Raw genomic sequence first — 14097 nt, forward strand, 5'->3', positions numbered from 1 at the left:
AGGGTATCACACTCCCCAGCTTTCCACCTCTGGTGGTTGTGAAGAAAGGTGAATATCTGTGTACTTTTTTTTTTTTTTTTGCCAATTCTGGAGCTTGAACTCAGGGCCTGAGCACTATCCTTGGGCTTTCCACAAGGCTACCACTTGAGCCACAGCACTACTTCCAGCTTTTCTATGTATATGATACTGGGGAATCGTCCTCATGCTTGCTAGACAAGCACTCTTACTGAACTAGACCAAACTCCCAGCCCATTGTGTACATTTTTTTTTAATGTGAATGCTAATTTTTCATTTTTCTTTGATAAATGTCAGGCATCTTTTTCTCTTATCTACCTTGGAGCTTCTCTAAAAACTTTAACCATTTTTTAAAAGAGTCAGCAAAGCTACTTTATTGTTGTTCATTACCACTAGCTTGTGTAATTTGTAAATGCAATTTGCATTTCTGTATTTTTTTTCTGCAAATGATCTGTGTTCATGTGGAAGGGTCAGCTGGGATGGTTCACTTATTTAATTGGGTAATTGGCCTTTTCTTTAACAGTGATGGACAAAAAATGAGCAAAAGAAAAAAAAATTATCCAGATCCAACTATGATCATCCAGAAGTATGGTGCTGACGCCCTCAGGTACTGAGCAGTGCTTTGCCTTGTATCTTCTTTTCACTTTTTATGAAAGCATCTCCCATGCTACTAATCAAAATCTTACAGTGTGCAAGAGTAAGAAATTAATATTGAAGAAATTTTAAGGAAGTTGGAACCATTACTTCAAGTGGCCATGATCACGGAATCACACACTCTTGAAGGATCATCGTTAACATCCTTAACCTAGCTCAGCCCAAGAGTAGAGGCTGTGCCTTCTCTCAGATATGTCACAGATGTACACTTGGTGTTATTATCCATTTGGGCTGGTAATTTATGACAAGGACTGTCCAACAATGTATAGCAGATAGTTTATACTGTACTCCTTCCAGGAAAGCTGTAGCTGTTGAATTCACATTCTCCTGTGCCAGGATATGACTAGTATCCATGGAACAGAGTAACTGGTTCATCGTAAGGATCATACCAGACTTCCTGTTGTTCCTGACATGTTTTGCTATGGGATTCCATCTGGTTCGGTCCTTTATAATTTTTTATTTTATTGCTAATCCTGGGCCTTGAACTCAGGGCCTGGGCACTGTCCTTGGACTTTCAAGGCTAGAGCTTTACCACCTGAGCCACAGCATCATTCCTGGCTTTTTTCTATGTATATGGTTCTGAGGAATTGAACCGGGATCTTCGTGCATGCTAGGCAGGCACTCTACCACTAGGCTGAACTCCCCGCCCTGTCCTTTATAATTTACTACATGTCATATACAAAGAACTCTGTGTGTTACAAATTGACTGTTTAGCATATTCACAATTTTTCCATTTTTTAGAAAGTATATAGTTTAATTTTAGCCATGTTAGTATGTTAAGTAGTATCCTCTCCCCACTCTCACCCCCCACCCCCTATTGTGTGGCTTGCACTCTGCCTGGGTGCTCTCACTGAGCTCTTCAACTCAAGACTATCACTGCCACTTCGAGCCACCGCACCACTTCCTGTTTTCTGATAGTTAACTGGAGAGAAGTGTCTTATGGACATTCACACTTTTATTCTGGGGCTGGCTTTGAACAGCAGTCCTCAGCCTTCCAAGTAGCAAGGATTACAGGTGTGAGCCATCAGCACCTGGCAAGTAGTAATATTTGATTTGCTGTGGAACTTTCTCCCTCTTCAGGTTATATCTGATTAATTCCCCTGTGGTGAGAGCAGAAAATCTCCGCTTTAAGGAAGAAGGTGTGCGAGACATCCTGAAAGATGTTCTGCTCCCCTGGTACAATGCATATCGTTTCTTCATCCAGAATGTCATGAGACTTCACAAGGTATGCATTACAGTGAGTGGATTGTGTTTTGGCTAAGCCATGAAATGGAGCTCAGTGTAGAATCTCAGGGCCACATTTTTCTACTGTCTAATGGTTGGCCACCATAGAGAAGCCAAACACCAAGTTGGTATAGCTGTCTGGGGTACTCTGTGTCTCATAGAAGAGACTTAACACCTCCCCGCCCCGCCATCTCCCCACCCCCCCACCCCCACCACCACCTCACCATGAAGAGTTCTGTCAGCCAGGTGCTACTGGCTCACATCTATAAGTCTAGCTGAGATCTGAGGGTGGTGGTTCAAAGCTAGCCAGGGCAAGAAAGTCTGTGAGACTCTCAGTGCCAAATAACCACCAGAAAATCAGCAGTGCTGTTGCTGAAAGTGGGAGAGCGCTAGCCTTGAACAACAGAGCTCAGGGACCAGCAAAAAGACAGAAGTGGAAGTATAGCTTCAATGGTAAAAACAAATAAGAACATGAGGCCCCGAGTTCAAGCTTCAGTACCATAGCAATAAAAGGCTATCAGGAGTACACACCTGGGACTGGGAATGTGATTTAGTGGTAGCGTGCTCACCTAGCATGCATGAAGCCCTGGCTTTGATTCTTAAGTACCATATAAACAGAAATAGCTGGAAGTGGCGCTGTAGTTCAAGTGGTTAAGTGCTATCCTTAAGCAAAAGAAGCTCAGAGACAGTGCCCAGGCCCTGAGTTCAAGCCCCAGGACTGGCAATAGATAGATAGATAAATACATAAATAAATAAAATAGAGCACCTGATTGAAGAGTAGGGAGAAAGACTAGGGATAGAGCCATGGGTTTGAGAGGGTAGTCAGGTAAGGCTGCTCTGGAGTGGCATTGGTCTATGATAGCAGCTCTAGATGGATTGTTAAGATAGAAAATGCCCATTGTGATATTTGTGCATATGTCCTTCAGGGTAGTTATCTGCCCATCTAGGAAGCCTATCCTGAGAAGTTCCCGGTCTAAGGCCGTCCTCTGCCCTGAGTTAGCCATGGCTAGGACCCATCATCTGTCCCAACACATGTCTTTTTATGTGCATTAAGACACACGTGGGGTTAGCCCCAAGCCCACTCATCCTTTAACCCCACTGTCTAACAACACAACTTCTAGTAACTGTTGTGACTATGTGATATTCTGGATTTAGCTCAGCTTCTGCTCATAAGGGTCTCCAGGTGTGCTTTCCCCTGGTAAATGAAAAAGACATGTTTCCTGAGCTCCTAGCAGTTCCTCTCTTCGTAACCCTTCTACCTTTCTGCTTATGATCCTTCCAGATTAGATTGGCAGTCCGTAGAAGACAAGTATGCTCTACAAATTAATGCTGGTGTGGAATTCAGTGAAAAAGCAATACAGCAGCCCATGGTGGGAGTCCACACCATGAACATTAAAAAGACATAAACTGATCTGGGCAGGGTCACCTGTGATCCTAGCTACTCAGGAGGCTGAGATCTGAGCATCAAGGTTCAAAGCCAGCCCGGGCTCAAAAAGACCTGAGGCTTGGGGCTGGGAGTTTGGCCTAGTGGTAGAGTGCTTGCCTAGCATGCACAAAGACCCAGGTTCGATTCCTCAGTACCACATACATAGAAAAAAGCCAGGAGTGGTGCTGAGGCTCAAGTGGTAGAGTGCTAGCCTTGAGAAAGTCCAAGGACAGTGCTCAGGCCCTGAGCCCAAGCCCAGGACCGGCAAAAAAAAAAAAAAAAAAAACCCTGAGACTCCAATTAACCTCTAGAAAACCGGAAATGGGGCTTGACTCAAGGGTAGGGCAGTAGCCTTGAGCTGAATAGTTCAGGGACAGCACCCAGGCAGAGTTCAAGCCCCATGACCCACCAAAAAAAAAAAAAAAAAAAGACATAAACTGGGCATTGTTAGCTCATGCTTATAGTCCTAGCTACTTGGGAGGCTGACTTCTGAGAATCAAGATTCCAAGCCAGCATGGGCATGGAAGTGTGTGAAACATTCATCTCCATTAATCACCAAAAGCAGTAAAACACTAGCCTTGGCCAAAACAACAACAAAAACCTCAGGGACATCACCGAGGCCCTGAGTTCAAGCCTTAGGACTAGCACAAAAAAATAAAGGTATAAACTGCTTCCACCATGAGGCATTAATCCTGGGAAGAAGTTCTATTGCCTCTGCCCTGTTAGTTGGTACCAATGCTACAGGAACAGGAGCAGAAGGGAGTTTGGTTTTTAGAGCATGGATAGGTTAAAAGCTCTTTAGAATCAAAAAGATTATTGCAGAACAGAAAGAAACTAAATCCTACATAAAGTTTTCAAGTATCTCTCAATTTAGAGCCACGCCTTTTTTTCATATATGTTTTATTGTAATTAATAGAAGGGTTACATTATGTTCGCCAGATATAAAGTGCATTAATTCACATACATTGATACCCTTTCTCATGTCATGGTCCCCATTTCTCTCCCCCCCACCCTCACCCCTCATCTTGTTTTCTCCCCTTCCCTATCCAATTTCAAATAACCAAATACAGATATATCCAATATATCAGATAACAAAGTGAGATACTGTAACTATGAGATCACCAAGGGACATCAAAAGAGATGAGAGATAACATAGTACATTAAGGACAATAATCACTCATATGGCTTTTGTTTCTATATCCTAGAGGTCCTTTCATTTAGCATCATACTATATGGCCTTTTGTATCTAGGTTTTGCTCTATTGCAAATCTCTGCTATGAGAGCCCAAGGTTTCTACTGATTATGACAAATGAGGGAAACCATTGAGCCTATGTTCCTTTGAGTCTGGCTTACTCACTTAATATGATTTTTTTCTAAGTCTTTCCATTTCCTAACAAATGGGATGATGTCATTCTTTCTGACAGCAGCATAGAATTCCATTGTGTACAAATACCACATCTTGTTGATCCACTCATCAACTGAGGGACATCTGGCTTGGTTCCATATCTTTGCTATGGTAAATAGTGCTGCAGTGAACATCGTTGTGCTAGTGAATTTAGTATGTCCTTGTTTCTGGACATTTGGGTAAATGCCTAGTAATAGAATTGCTGGGTCGGAGTGGAGCTCTATGTTTAGTCTTTTGAGGAACTGCCATACTGCTTTCCATAGTGGTTGAAGGAGTTTGCACTCCCACCAACAGTGTAGTAGTGATCCCTCCTGGCCACATCCCCTCCAGCATCTGTTGTTATTAGTTTTCTTGATCCTGGCCGTTCTAACTGGAGTGAGGTGGAATCTCAGAGTTGTTTTGATTTGCATTTCTTTTATGACCAGAGATGTTGAGCATTTCTTCATGTGTCTATAGGCCATTTTTATTTCTTCTTCAGAGAAGACTCTCTTTAAATCTTTGGCCCATCTTTTAATGGGATGGTTGTTTCTTTGGAGATTAGTTTTGGAGTGATTCAATTTTTTGAGCTGTTGATATATTTTAGATATGAGGCCTTTGTCTGTTGTATGGTTGGTGAAGATCTTCTCCCATTCTGTAGGCTTCCTATAATTTACTAGCTATGTCCTTTTGCCATACAAAAGCACTGCACTTTAATGCAGTCCCACTTATCCAGCCTTTCTCTGATTTGTTGTGATTCTTGGTCCTTATTAAGAAAGTTTCAACCTGTGCCAAGGAAGCCTAGTGTATCTCCTCTTCCTTCTTGTAAAGTTTTCAGTGTGTCAGCTTTTACCTCCAGGTCTTTGATCCATTTGGAGTTAATTCTAGTGCAAGGTGACAAAGAAGGATCCAGCTTTAGTTTTCTGCAGGTGTTTAACCAGTTCTGCCAGCACAACTTGTTGAAGAGGCTGTCTTTTTTCCATTCTATTTTTTTGGCTCCCTTGTCAAAGATTAGGTGGCCATAGATCTGTGGTTTAATATCTGGGTCCTCAGTTCTATTCCATTGGTCTTCAGGTCTGTTCTTGTGCCAGTACCAAGCTGTTTTGATAATTATAGCTCTGTAATAGAGTCTAAAGTTTGATATTGAAATTCCTCCTGCACTGTTCTTTCTGCTAAGAAGTGTTTTTGCTATACGGGGTCTTTTATTATTCCATATGAAATTTTGGATTGCCTCTTCTAATTCTTTAAAGAATGACAATGGGATATTGATGGGTATTGCATTGAATTTGTAGATAGCCCTTGGCAAGATTGTCATTTTCACGATGTTGATTCTTCCAATCCAAGAGCATGGGAGGTTTTTCCATTTCCTCAGTTCTGCTTTAATTTCCTTTTTCAGGGTTTTAAAGTTTTCATCAAAAAGGGCCTTTACATTCTTAGTTAAGATAATTCCTAGGTACTTTATTTTCTTTGAGACTATTTTAAAAGGAGTTGCTTTCCTGATTGTTGCCTCATTCCTCTCACTGTTGGCATAGAGAAAGGCTGTTGATTTTTGAGGGTTAATTTTATACCCTGCTACCTTGCCAAAGTTTTGAATCAGCTCAAGGAGCTTGGGAGTAGAGTCTATAGAATTTTTTAAATACAGAATCATGTCATCTGCAAAGAAGGAAAGTTTTACTTCCTCTTTCCATATTTGGATCCCCTTTATGCTTGCTTCTTGCCTTATTGCTCTGGCTAGGAATTCTAATACTATGTTAAAGAGGAGTGGAGAGAGTGGGCATCCTTGTCTCATTCCTGATTTTAGAGGGAATAGCTTTAGCTTTTCGCCATTAAGTATAATACTAGCTGTGGGTTTGTCATACGCAGCCTTTATTATACTGAGGAATGTCCCATGGATTCCTAGTTTCTCCAGAGCTTTTAGTATAAAGGGGTTTTGGATCTTGTCAAATGCCTTTTTTTTTTTTTTTTTTTTTTTTTTTTTTGCTTCTTTGTTCTGTTAGTTATGGGGCTTGAACTCAGGGCCTGGGCACCTGTCTCTTGAGCTGTTTTACTCAAGGCTAATGCTCTTAACTCTGAGCCACAACTCCTCTCTGATTTTGTTTTTTGTTTGGGGGGGTGGGACAGGATTAGAGTATTTATATTTGTTTGGCTGTCCTGGGGCTTGAACTCAGATGAGTCTGGGCACTGTCCCTGAGCTTTCTTTTTTGTCAAGGCTAGCTCTCTACTGCTTGAGCCACAGCACCACTTCTGGCTTTTTCTGTGTATGTGGTACTGAGGAATTAAACCCAAGGCTTCGAGCATACTAGGTAAGCACTCTACCATTAGGCCACACTCCCTGCCCCACTTCTGGCTTTTGAATGGTTAATTGTAGATAAGAGTCGCTCAGGTCTTTTCTGCCTAGACTTGCTTTGAACCAAAATCTAAAATCTCAGCCTCCTGAGTAGCTAGGATTATAGTTTGAGCCACTGCCATCCAGCTTTAGAGCCACTCTTTAGTGTAGAGAAATAGTTTTTTCCTGAATTTATATTCGTTTATCACCATAACTAAAGATACAATGTTCCAAGTTAGCATTTGTTTTGAAAATAGTACTAAATTTCAGAAGTTTAGTCTGCCAACAGGGTCTTCATGCTGTTTCCTTTCGATTTTAGTGAGGTAATTTCCCCCTAGGCAATTAATTTTTCCATTTTTAGGAGGAAGAAAGAGAATTCCAATACAATGAGAACACAGTTAAAGAAAGCCCAAACATCACAGACCGGTGGATCCTATCCTTCATGCAGTCACTTATAGGATTCTTTGAGACTGAAATGGCAGGTAAGTTTCTCTGAGGCTATTACGGCATGGATAAGGGCTGTTTATTCTTTTCTTTTTCTTTTTTTTTTTTTGGTTTGTTTTGGGACTTAAACTCTTCAGCTCAAGGATACTACCCTAGTCCTTGAGCCATAGCACCACTTTCCATTTTCTGATGTTAATTGGAGATAAGAATCTCTTGGCTTTAGAGCACCTGGGCTGGCTTTGAACCTCAATCCTCAGATCTCAGCCTCCTGAGTAGTTAGGATTAGAGGCGTCAGCCACCATACCTGCATTGTTTATTCTTTTTCTTTACTTTTTTTCTTTTTTTTTTTTTTTTTTTGTCAGTCCTGAGCTTAAACTCAGACCTGAGCACTGTCCTTGGGTTTTCTCAAGGCTAGAGCTCTACCACTTGAGCCATAGTACCATTTCTGGCTTTTTTTTTTCTTATGTATGTAGTACTGAGGAATCAAACGTGAATCTTCATGCATGCTAGGCAAGCACTCTACCACTAGGCCAAACTCCCAACCCTGTTTATTTTTTTTATAATAGTCTTCTGGGTAATTGCCATTTTGTTAAGATTTGTAGAATGGTTTGCAGAAAGGTTTGTTTCAGGCACCCGGCGTTTTACCTAATTGGTAGATTGCTCGCCTAGAATGCACAAAGACCTGAGTTTGATCCTTGGTACCACATACATAGAAAAAGCCGGAAGTAAGCCAGGCACGGTGGCTCACGCCTATAATCCTAGCTACTCAGGAGGCTGAGATCTGGTTCAAGGTTCAAAGCCAGCCCAGGCTCAAAACGACCTGAGACTCTTACCTCCCATTAACCTCTACAAAACGGGAAGTGGGGTTTGGCTTAAGGGTAGGGTGGTAGCCTTGAGCTGAAGTGACCAGCAACCTCATTTCTCCTGCTGAAGAGTAGAGGCTTTATTGTTAGCTATGCATTCAAAACTAGCTTTATACTCACCTGAGAGGTACATCAACTCTGTGAGCCTCAGAAATAAGAACTCAATAAATAGTATTTATTTTTAATGCATTTAAAAATAATTGTTCACTCTGTACATCACCCTTACAATAACAATAAAAATAATTTAATTTAAAAAGTGATTACGGGTCTGGAGTTTGGCCTAGTCGTAGAATGCTTGCCTAGCATGCACAAGACCCAGGGTTCGATTCTTTGGTACCACACACATAGAAAAAGCCAGAAGTGATACTGTGGCTCAGGTGGTAGAGTGCCAGCCTTTAGAAAGCTCAAGGATAGTGCCTAGGCCCTGAGTTCAAGCCCAGGATTGGCAAAAACAAAAATAACAACAAAAAAAAATGATACTTAGATCTATTTTCATTGTTAAATTTAAGTGCCTTGAGCCAGGCACTTGAGCTTACACATGTAATTTTAGTTATCCAGGAGACTGAGATCTGAGGATTCTGGTTCAAAGCCAGACTGAGCAGGCAAATCCACGAGCAGGCTCATGGAAATCTCTGGTTAACCAACAAAATGCCATAATTTGAGGCAAATGGTAGAGGACCAGCCTTGAATGGAAAAGGCTAAACAAGAGTATAAGTCCCTGAGTTCAAGCCCAACTAACTGCAAAAATAAAACTTATTAAATAAATACAGTTCCTCTACATAAAAATATTATGAAATTTGGAATAGCAATAATTACGTAGATTTTCCCCCATGAAGGAGCAACAATTAGCTTGATTTTAAACAAATGAATTGTTTATGATAGGCACAGCCTGAGTACAGAAGCAATTTTCTCAGATACCTCAGAAATTTCTTGTGAAGTAGATAGGTAGATATCCCTCAGCACAGTGAAGGCGAGTGTGTGAGCAGCCTCCACGTACCCCAGCAAGTTAACCTGTCTTCCCTGCCTTCTGTTTGGCAGGATCCTGTGGTCAGAGCAGGCATGTATTTAGCCTGGCTCCAGCACTTAGTATCTCTGATAACACTACAGTTATCACAAAAATGTGATCACTCCACTGAACGTGCATAAAAATCACAATCAAGAGACTATGGGAAACAGAAGCCAGTACAAGGCTGACTTCTGCCAGGGAACAGTGATGCTGGGAGCATGCTGCCCCTCCCTACACACTCAAGCATTGTGCAGGTGGAAGCAGGCAGGATTATTGTCCCAGATTCCTGCCATCTTTCAGCACCTTTGCCAGTACTTTTCCTGAAGCTAGATCTGGAAAGTCTGTACCCCCGCCAGCCTTCCTAGGAATTAGTGTTCACTAATTACATGAGTAGTTCATATGCAAAAGGCTGGCAGAGCCACATTTAGAGCCCAACCTGGCCAGCATGCCCATGGCACTCACATCTGGGAGAAAAAGGAGAGCCTGTCTCATAGAGATGTGATTGCGTCATTTGGGGTGCTATAGTTACTACTAGTGGTCCTTGATAATTGACACGCAGGCTGAGTTCAAGCCCCAGTACCAGCACAAACCAAAACACAAGCAAGAGTTGAACCCTGAACCTCCCAGAATCCTAAGCTTCCAAGAAAGTGAAAAGTGTGTTGCACTCTTGAAATAATTTAGAATGTATAGTATATCCTTCATGAATTAGCCACTTGTGGTTATTTTAGTCTGCTTCCCTAATGTGTGAATTCCCTGTATATTAGTGGCTGCTTGTTCTTATGTCCAGCCTTCCACCCCAAGCCCTGGCCGAGGCTGCCTGAGTTTGATTCTCTTACTTACAGCTTACAGGCTTTATACTGTGGTGCCTCGCCTAGTCAAGTTTGTGGATACTCTCACCAATTGGTATGTCAGAATGAACCGCAGAAGATTAAAGGTAAGTGCTGGTGGGTAAACCTTACAATTCTGTTTTTGAAGATCTTTCTTTTCCGTGTATATTATATATTAACTGTACTGATTGCCGTTTGATAAGGATCTTTCTTTTTTTCTTTTTTCTTTTTTTTTTTTTTTTTGCCAGTCCTGAGGACTGAACTCAGGGCCTAGACACTGCCCTGGAACTTTTTCAAGGCTTGTGCTGTATCACTTGAGCCACAGCACCACTTCTGGCCTTTTCTACATATGTGGTACCAAGGAATCAGGCCCAGGACTTTGTGCATGCTAGGCAAGCACTCTGTCTACCCCTAGGTCACACTCCCAGTCCTTGAGAGGGACCTTTTTTTTTTTTTTTTCTGTCTCTTGTGGGACTTGAACTCTGGGCCTGGGTGTTGTCCCTGAGCTCTTCAGACAGCTAAAGGCTACTACCCTGTCCCTTGAGCTACAGTACCACTTTTGGTTTTCTAGAGTTTAATTAGACTTTAGTGCCCAGGCTGGCTTTAAACCATGATCCTCAGATCTCAGCCTCCTGAGTAGCTAGGATTACAGGAGTGAGCCACCGTGCCTAATGCTGATGGGGATCTTTCAAGAGTCATTTCGTGTATCTTCACAAAACAACTGTGAACATCTTATCGTAGGAGAAAATTGGATCTTAAATATGTGTATTTTAAATATATATACAAATATAAATGTGTATATACATGTGTGTATATATATATGTATATACACATATGGGTAGGTACATACCCATGCATGCATTTAAGGTACATGAGCCCCTCTCATTACTTAACTCCATGTAAACTAACAAGGAGAGACCGGGTACAGTAGCTCATTCCTGCAGTCCCAGTTTATGTGCAGAGCGTAAGACTGGATCTGCCAGTTTTCAAGACCAGTCCTGGACAAAACCACGAAATGCTATCCCAAAAAATAAATCAAGGGGCCAGACATGGTGATTCACGCCTGTAAATCTCAGCTACCCAGGAGGCAAAGATTGGGATAGCATTGTGGTTTGAGGCCAGCCATATCTCAGTCAACATTGCTGGGAAAAGTGATACTTGCTTGTTGTCTTGAGTAGTCAGGAAACATAGGTAGAGGTTTGTGGTGTGAAGCTGGTCCTGAGAAAACTTTGTGAAACCCTACCCCCCCAAAAAAACTAAGAGCAAAACAGGGCTGAGCGTATGGGTCAAATGGTAGAGTATCTGACTAGCAAGTATAAGGCCCTGCATTCAAAACCCAGTACTACTTGAAAAAAGAAAAAAAGAAAAACAAAATACAGTTGGGTATTAATTGGGAGGCTGAGAATGGAAGGATCACAGTTCAAGGCCAACCCATACAATAAGATCATCTGTTTTTGTTTTTCTCTTGTGAGGCTTGAACTCAGGGTCTGGATGATGTGCCTGAACCTCTGTGTTCAAGGCTTGCACTCTACCACTTTAGCTACAGCACCACTTCCAGTTTTTGAGTGGTTAATTGAAGATAAGAGTCTCAAAAGGACTGTTCTGCCCATGATGGCTTTGAACCATGATCTTCAGATCTCAGCCTCCTGAGAAAGTAGGGTTACAGGCAAATAAATAATGAAAAGATGCTGACATGTGTCTCATCTCAGCAAGGTTAGGTGGAAGAAATAGGTGAATCCTCATCCTAGCCCACACTCTAGCAAAAAGTAGACATCTGCCCAACCCTCCCTTTTGAACTCCTTTAGGCCCTACAATGTAGCACAATCCAAGGCAGCTGGTAGTTGCCATTTCTTCTTACTTTAGTCTCCTGCCTTGTCTGAGTGCTACAGGCTCTCTGTGAATTGCTTCTGTTTGTTTAGCAGGATTTTTGTGCTGGTCCAAGGCCTTGAACTCAGAGCCTAGGTGCTGTCTCTGATTTTTTTTGTTTTTTCCCTCAAGTCTAGTGCACTATCACTTGAGCCACAGCTCCACTTCTGGCTTATTTGGTGCTTAATTGGAGAGAAGCATCTCACAGACTTTCCTGGCCAGGCTGGCCTTGAACCATGATCCTCAGATTTCAGCCTCCTCATTAGTTAGGATTATAGGCATGAGCCACCAACACCTAGCTTTGTGAGTTACATTCTAATTAACATTCATTTTACCGCAGTTAAATTTTTAGTAGTTGAATGATTGTGTCTTTTCATTTGCTAGGGTGAAAATGGATTGGAAGATTGTGTCACAGTCTTGGAGACCTTGTTCAGCGTCCTGTTTTCTCTGTGCAGACTGATGGTGAGATACTTGGCTCCTCCTGAAATACTAGGGCTGTGGGGATACCTGCAGTGAGTGCCCTTTGGATGTAGTTATCCATACATCCATTTTGTATAGCTCATAACTGGTTCCTTTTCAAAAATTTTATCAGCTCATGCATATTAAGTAAGGGCTAACCAACATCGATTTTTATTTCAAACAGTGTAGTCACATTCAGACAAGGATCTATGTTTAGAAAAAGTGGGTTCCATAATTGTAAGTCACCAGAAGGTTCCTGAACTTAATATATCTAACTAAACAAGAATAATGTTCTCACTGGGCAAGATGGCTCACGCCTGTAATCCTAGCTACTCAGGAGGCTGAGATCAGAGGATTAAGGTTTAAAGCCAGCCCAGGCACAAAAGAACCTGAGACTCATATCTTCAATTAGCTCTAGGAAACCCTTGAACTTGGCTCAAAGGTTGGGTGGTAGCCTTGAGCTGAAGAGCTCAGTGACAGTTCCCAGGCCTAGTTCAAGCCCCATCACACACACACACGAACTAACATTCTCAACTCAGCATTGGGGGGTGAAAAAAAACCATGCAAGCCAGGCATAGGTGGCTCACACCTATAATCCTAGCTACTGATCTGAGGATTTGAAGTTAAAAGCAAGCCCAGGCAGGAAAGAGTATCTGTGATTTTCTTTCTTTTTTTTTTTTTTTTTTTTTTTTTTGCCAGTCCTGGGCTTGAGCTCAGGGCCTGAGCACTGTCCTTGGACTTTCTCAAGGCTAGAGCTCTAGCTCTTGAGCCTCAGCAACACTTCTGGCTTTTTTTTTTTTTTTCTATGTATGTGGTACCGAGGAATCGAACCCGGGTCTTCATGCATACTAGGCAAGCACTTTAACCACTAGGCCAAACTCCTGGCCCAGTATCTGTGATTTTCTTATCTCCAATTAGCCACCCACACATATACCCCCAAAAAAGCATATGTAATTAGTGTTTTTTTGGTGCCAATACCAGGTTTTAATTAAACTTAGATCCTAGATGTTCTCCCTTAGTTTTTTTCCTCAAAGCTGGCTCTCTGCCACTTGCATTCCTGCTTTTTGATGGTTAATTAGAGTTGAATTTCAGTCTTTCCTTCCCTAGCTGGTTACAAACCATGATTCTCAGATCTCAGCCTCCTGAATAGCAAGGATTACAGGTGTGAGTCCCTGGTGCCTACCTTGCAAGTAATTGTTTAAACAAGTTCCTATCTGTCAAACTGGTAGCAATACAATATACAAAGAGAGACTTGACAACTTAATCCCCTGTATCCTGTTTTGCTATGCTAGTATTATACAAGCTGTCTGTTAATTCCATCACATTCAGAGGAGAATTTGCCTTCTGCAAGGTCTTGAACCTTCCATGCTAATCTCATGCTCTGTGCCCTGTGAGGTAGATAACATTTTCCCCCAATTACAGATGAGGTTTCTGGGGTTTGGCATTCAGTTCTTCACAAATACTGGCTTCATTGGTGCTTGGTCAGGAGATTGGAGTGTTTAGACAAGCAAAAGTCTAGATAACATTTTGGATCCTCTAGCTATTGCCCTACTACTGTTTTTCATAAATATGAAGTCATTTCTTTCAGAAGGCATGTTTGGTAATT

The 14097-nt window shown here is 41.8% G+C and overlaps 1 protein-coding gene across 2 annotated transcripts in view; it reads left to right on the forward strand.

Moving 5' to 3' along the window:
• Positions 1 to 14097, forward strand: part of Iars1 (isoleucyl-tRNA synthetase 1) — a 62736-nt gene that overhangs the window by 31864 nt on the left and 16775 nt on the right. For both annotated transcript variants that reach the window (XM_090329937.1, XM_090329938.1), the window contains 5 exons: positions 539 to 622; positions 1750 to 1894; positions 7388 to 7508; positions 10182 to 10273; positions 12417 to 12494. In XM_090329937.1, coding sequence (XP_090186063.1) covers positions 539 to 622; positions 1750 to 1894; positions 7388 to 7508; positions 10182 to 10273; positions 12417 to 12494 — 520 coding nt within the window. The remainder of the gene's footprint in view (positions 1 to 538; positions 623 to 1749; positions 1895 to 7387; positions 7509 to 10181; positions 10274 to 12416; positions 12495 to 14097) is intronic.

Source organism: Megascapheus bottae, chromosome 3, assembly GCF_031878675.1.
Source record: "Megascapheus bottae isolate mThoBot1 chromosome 3, mThoBot2.hap1, whole genome shotgun sequence".
NCBI classification, from domain to species: Eukaryota; Metazoa; Chordata; class Mammalia; order Rodentia; family Geomyidae; genus Megascapheus; species Megascapheus bottae.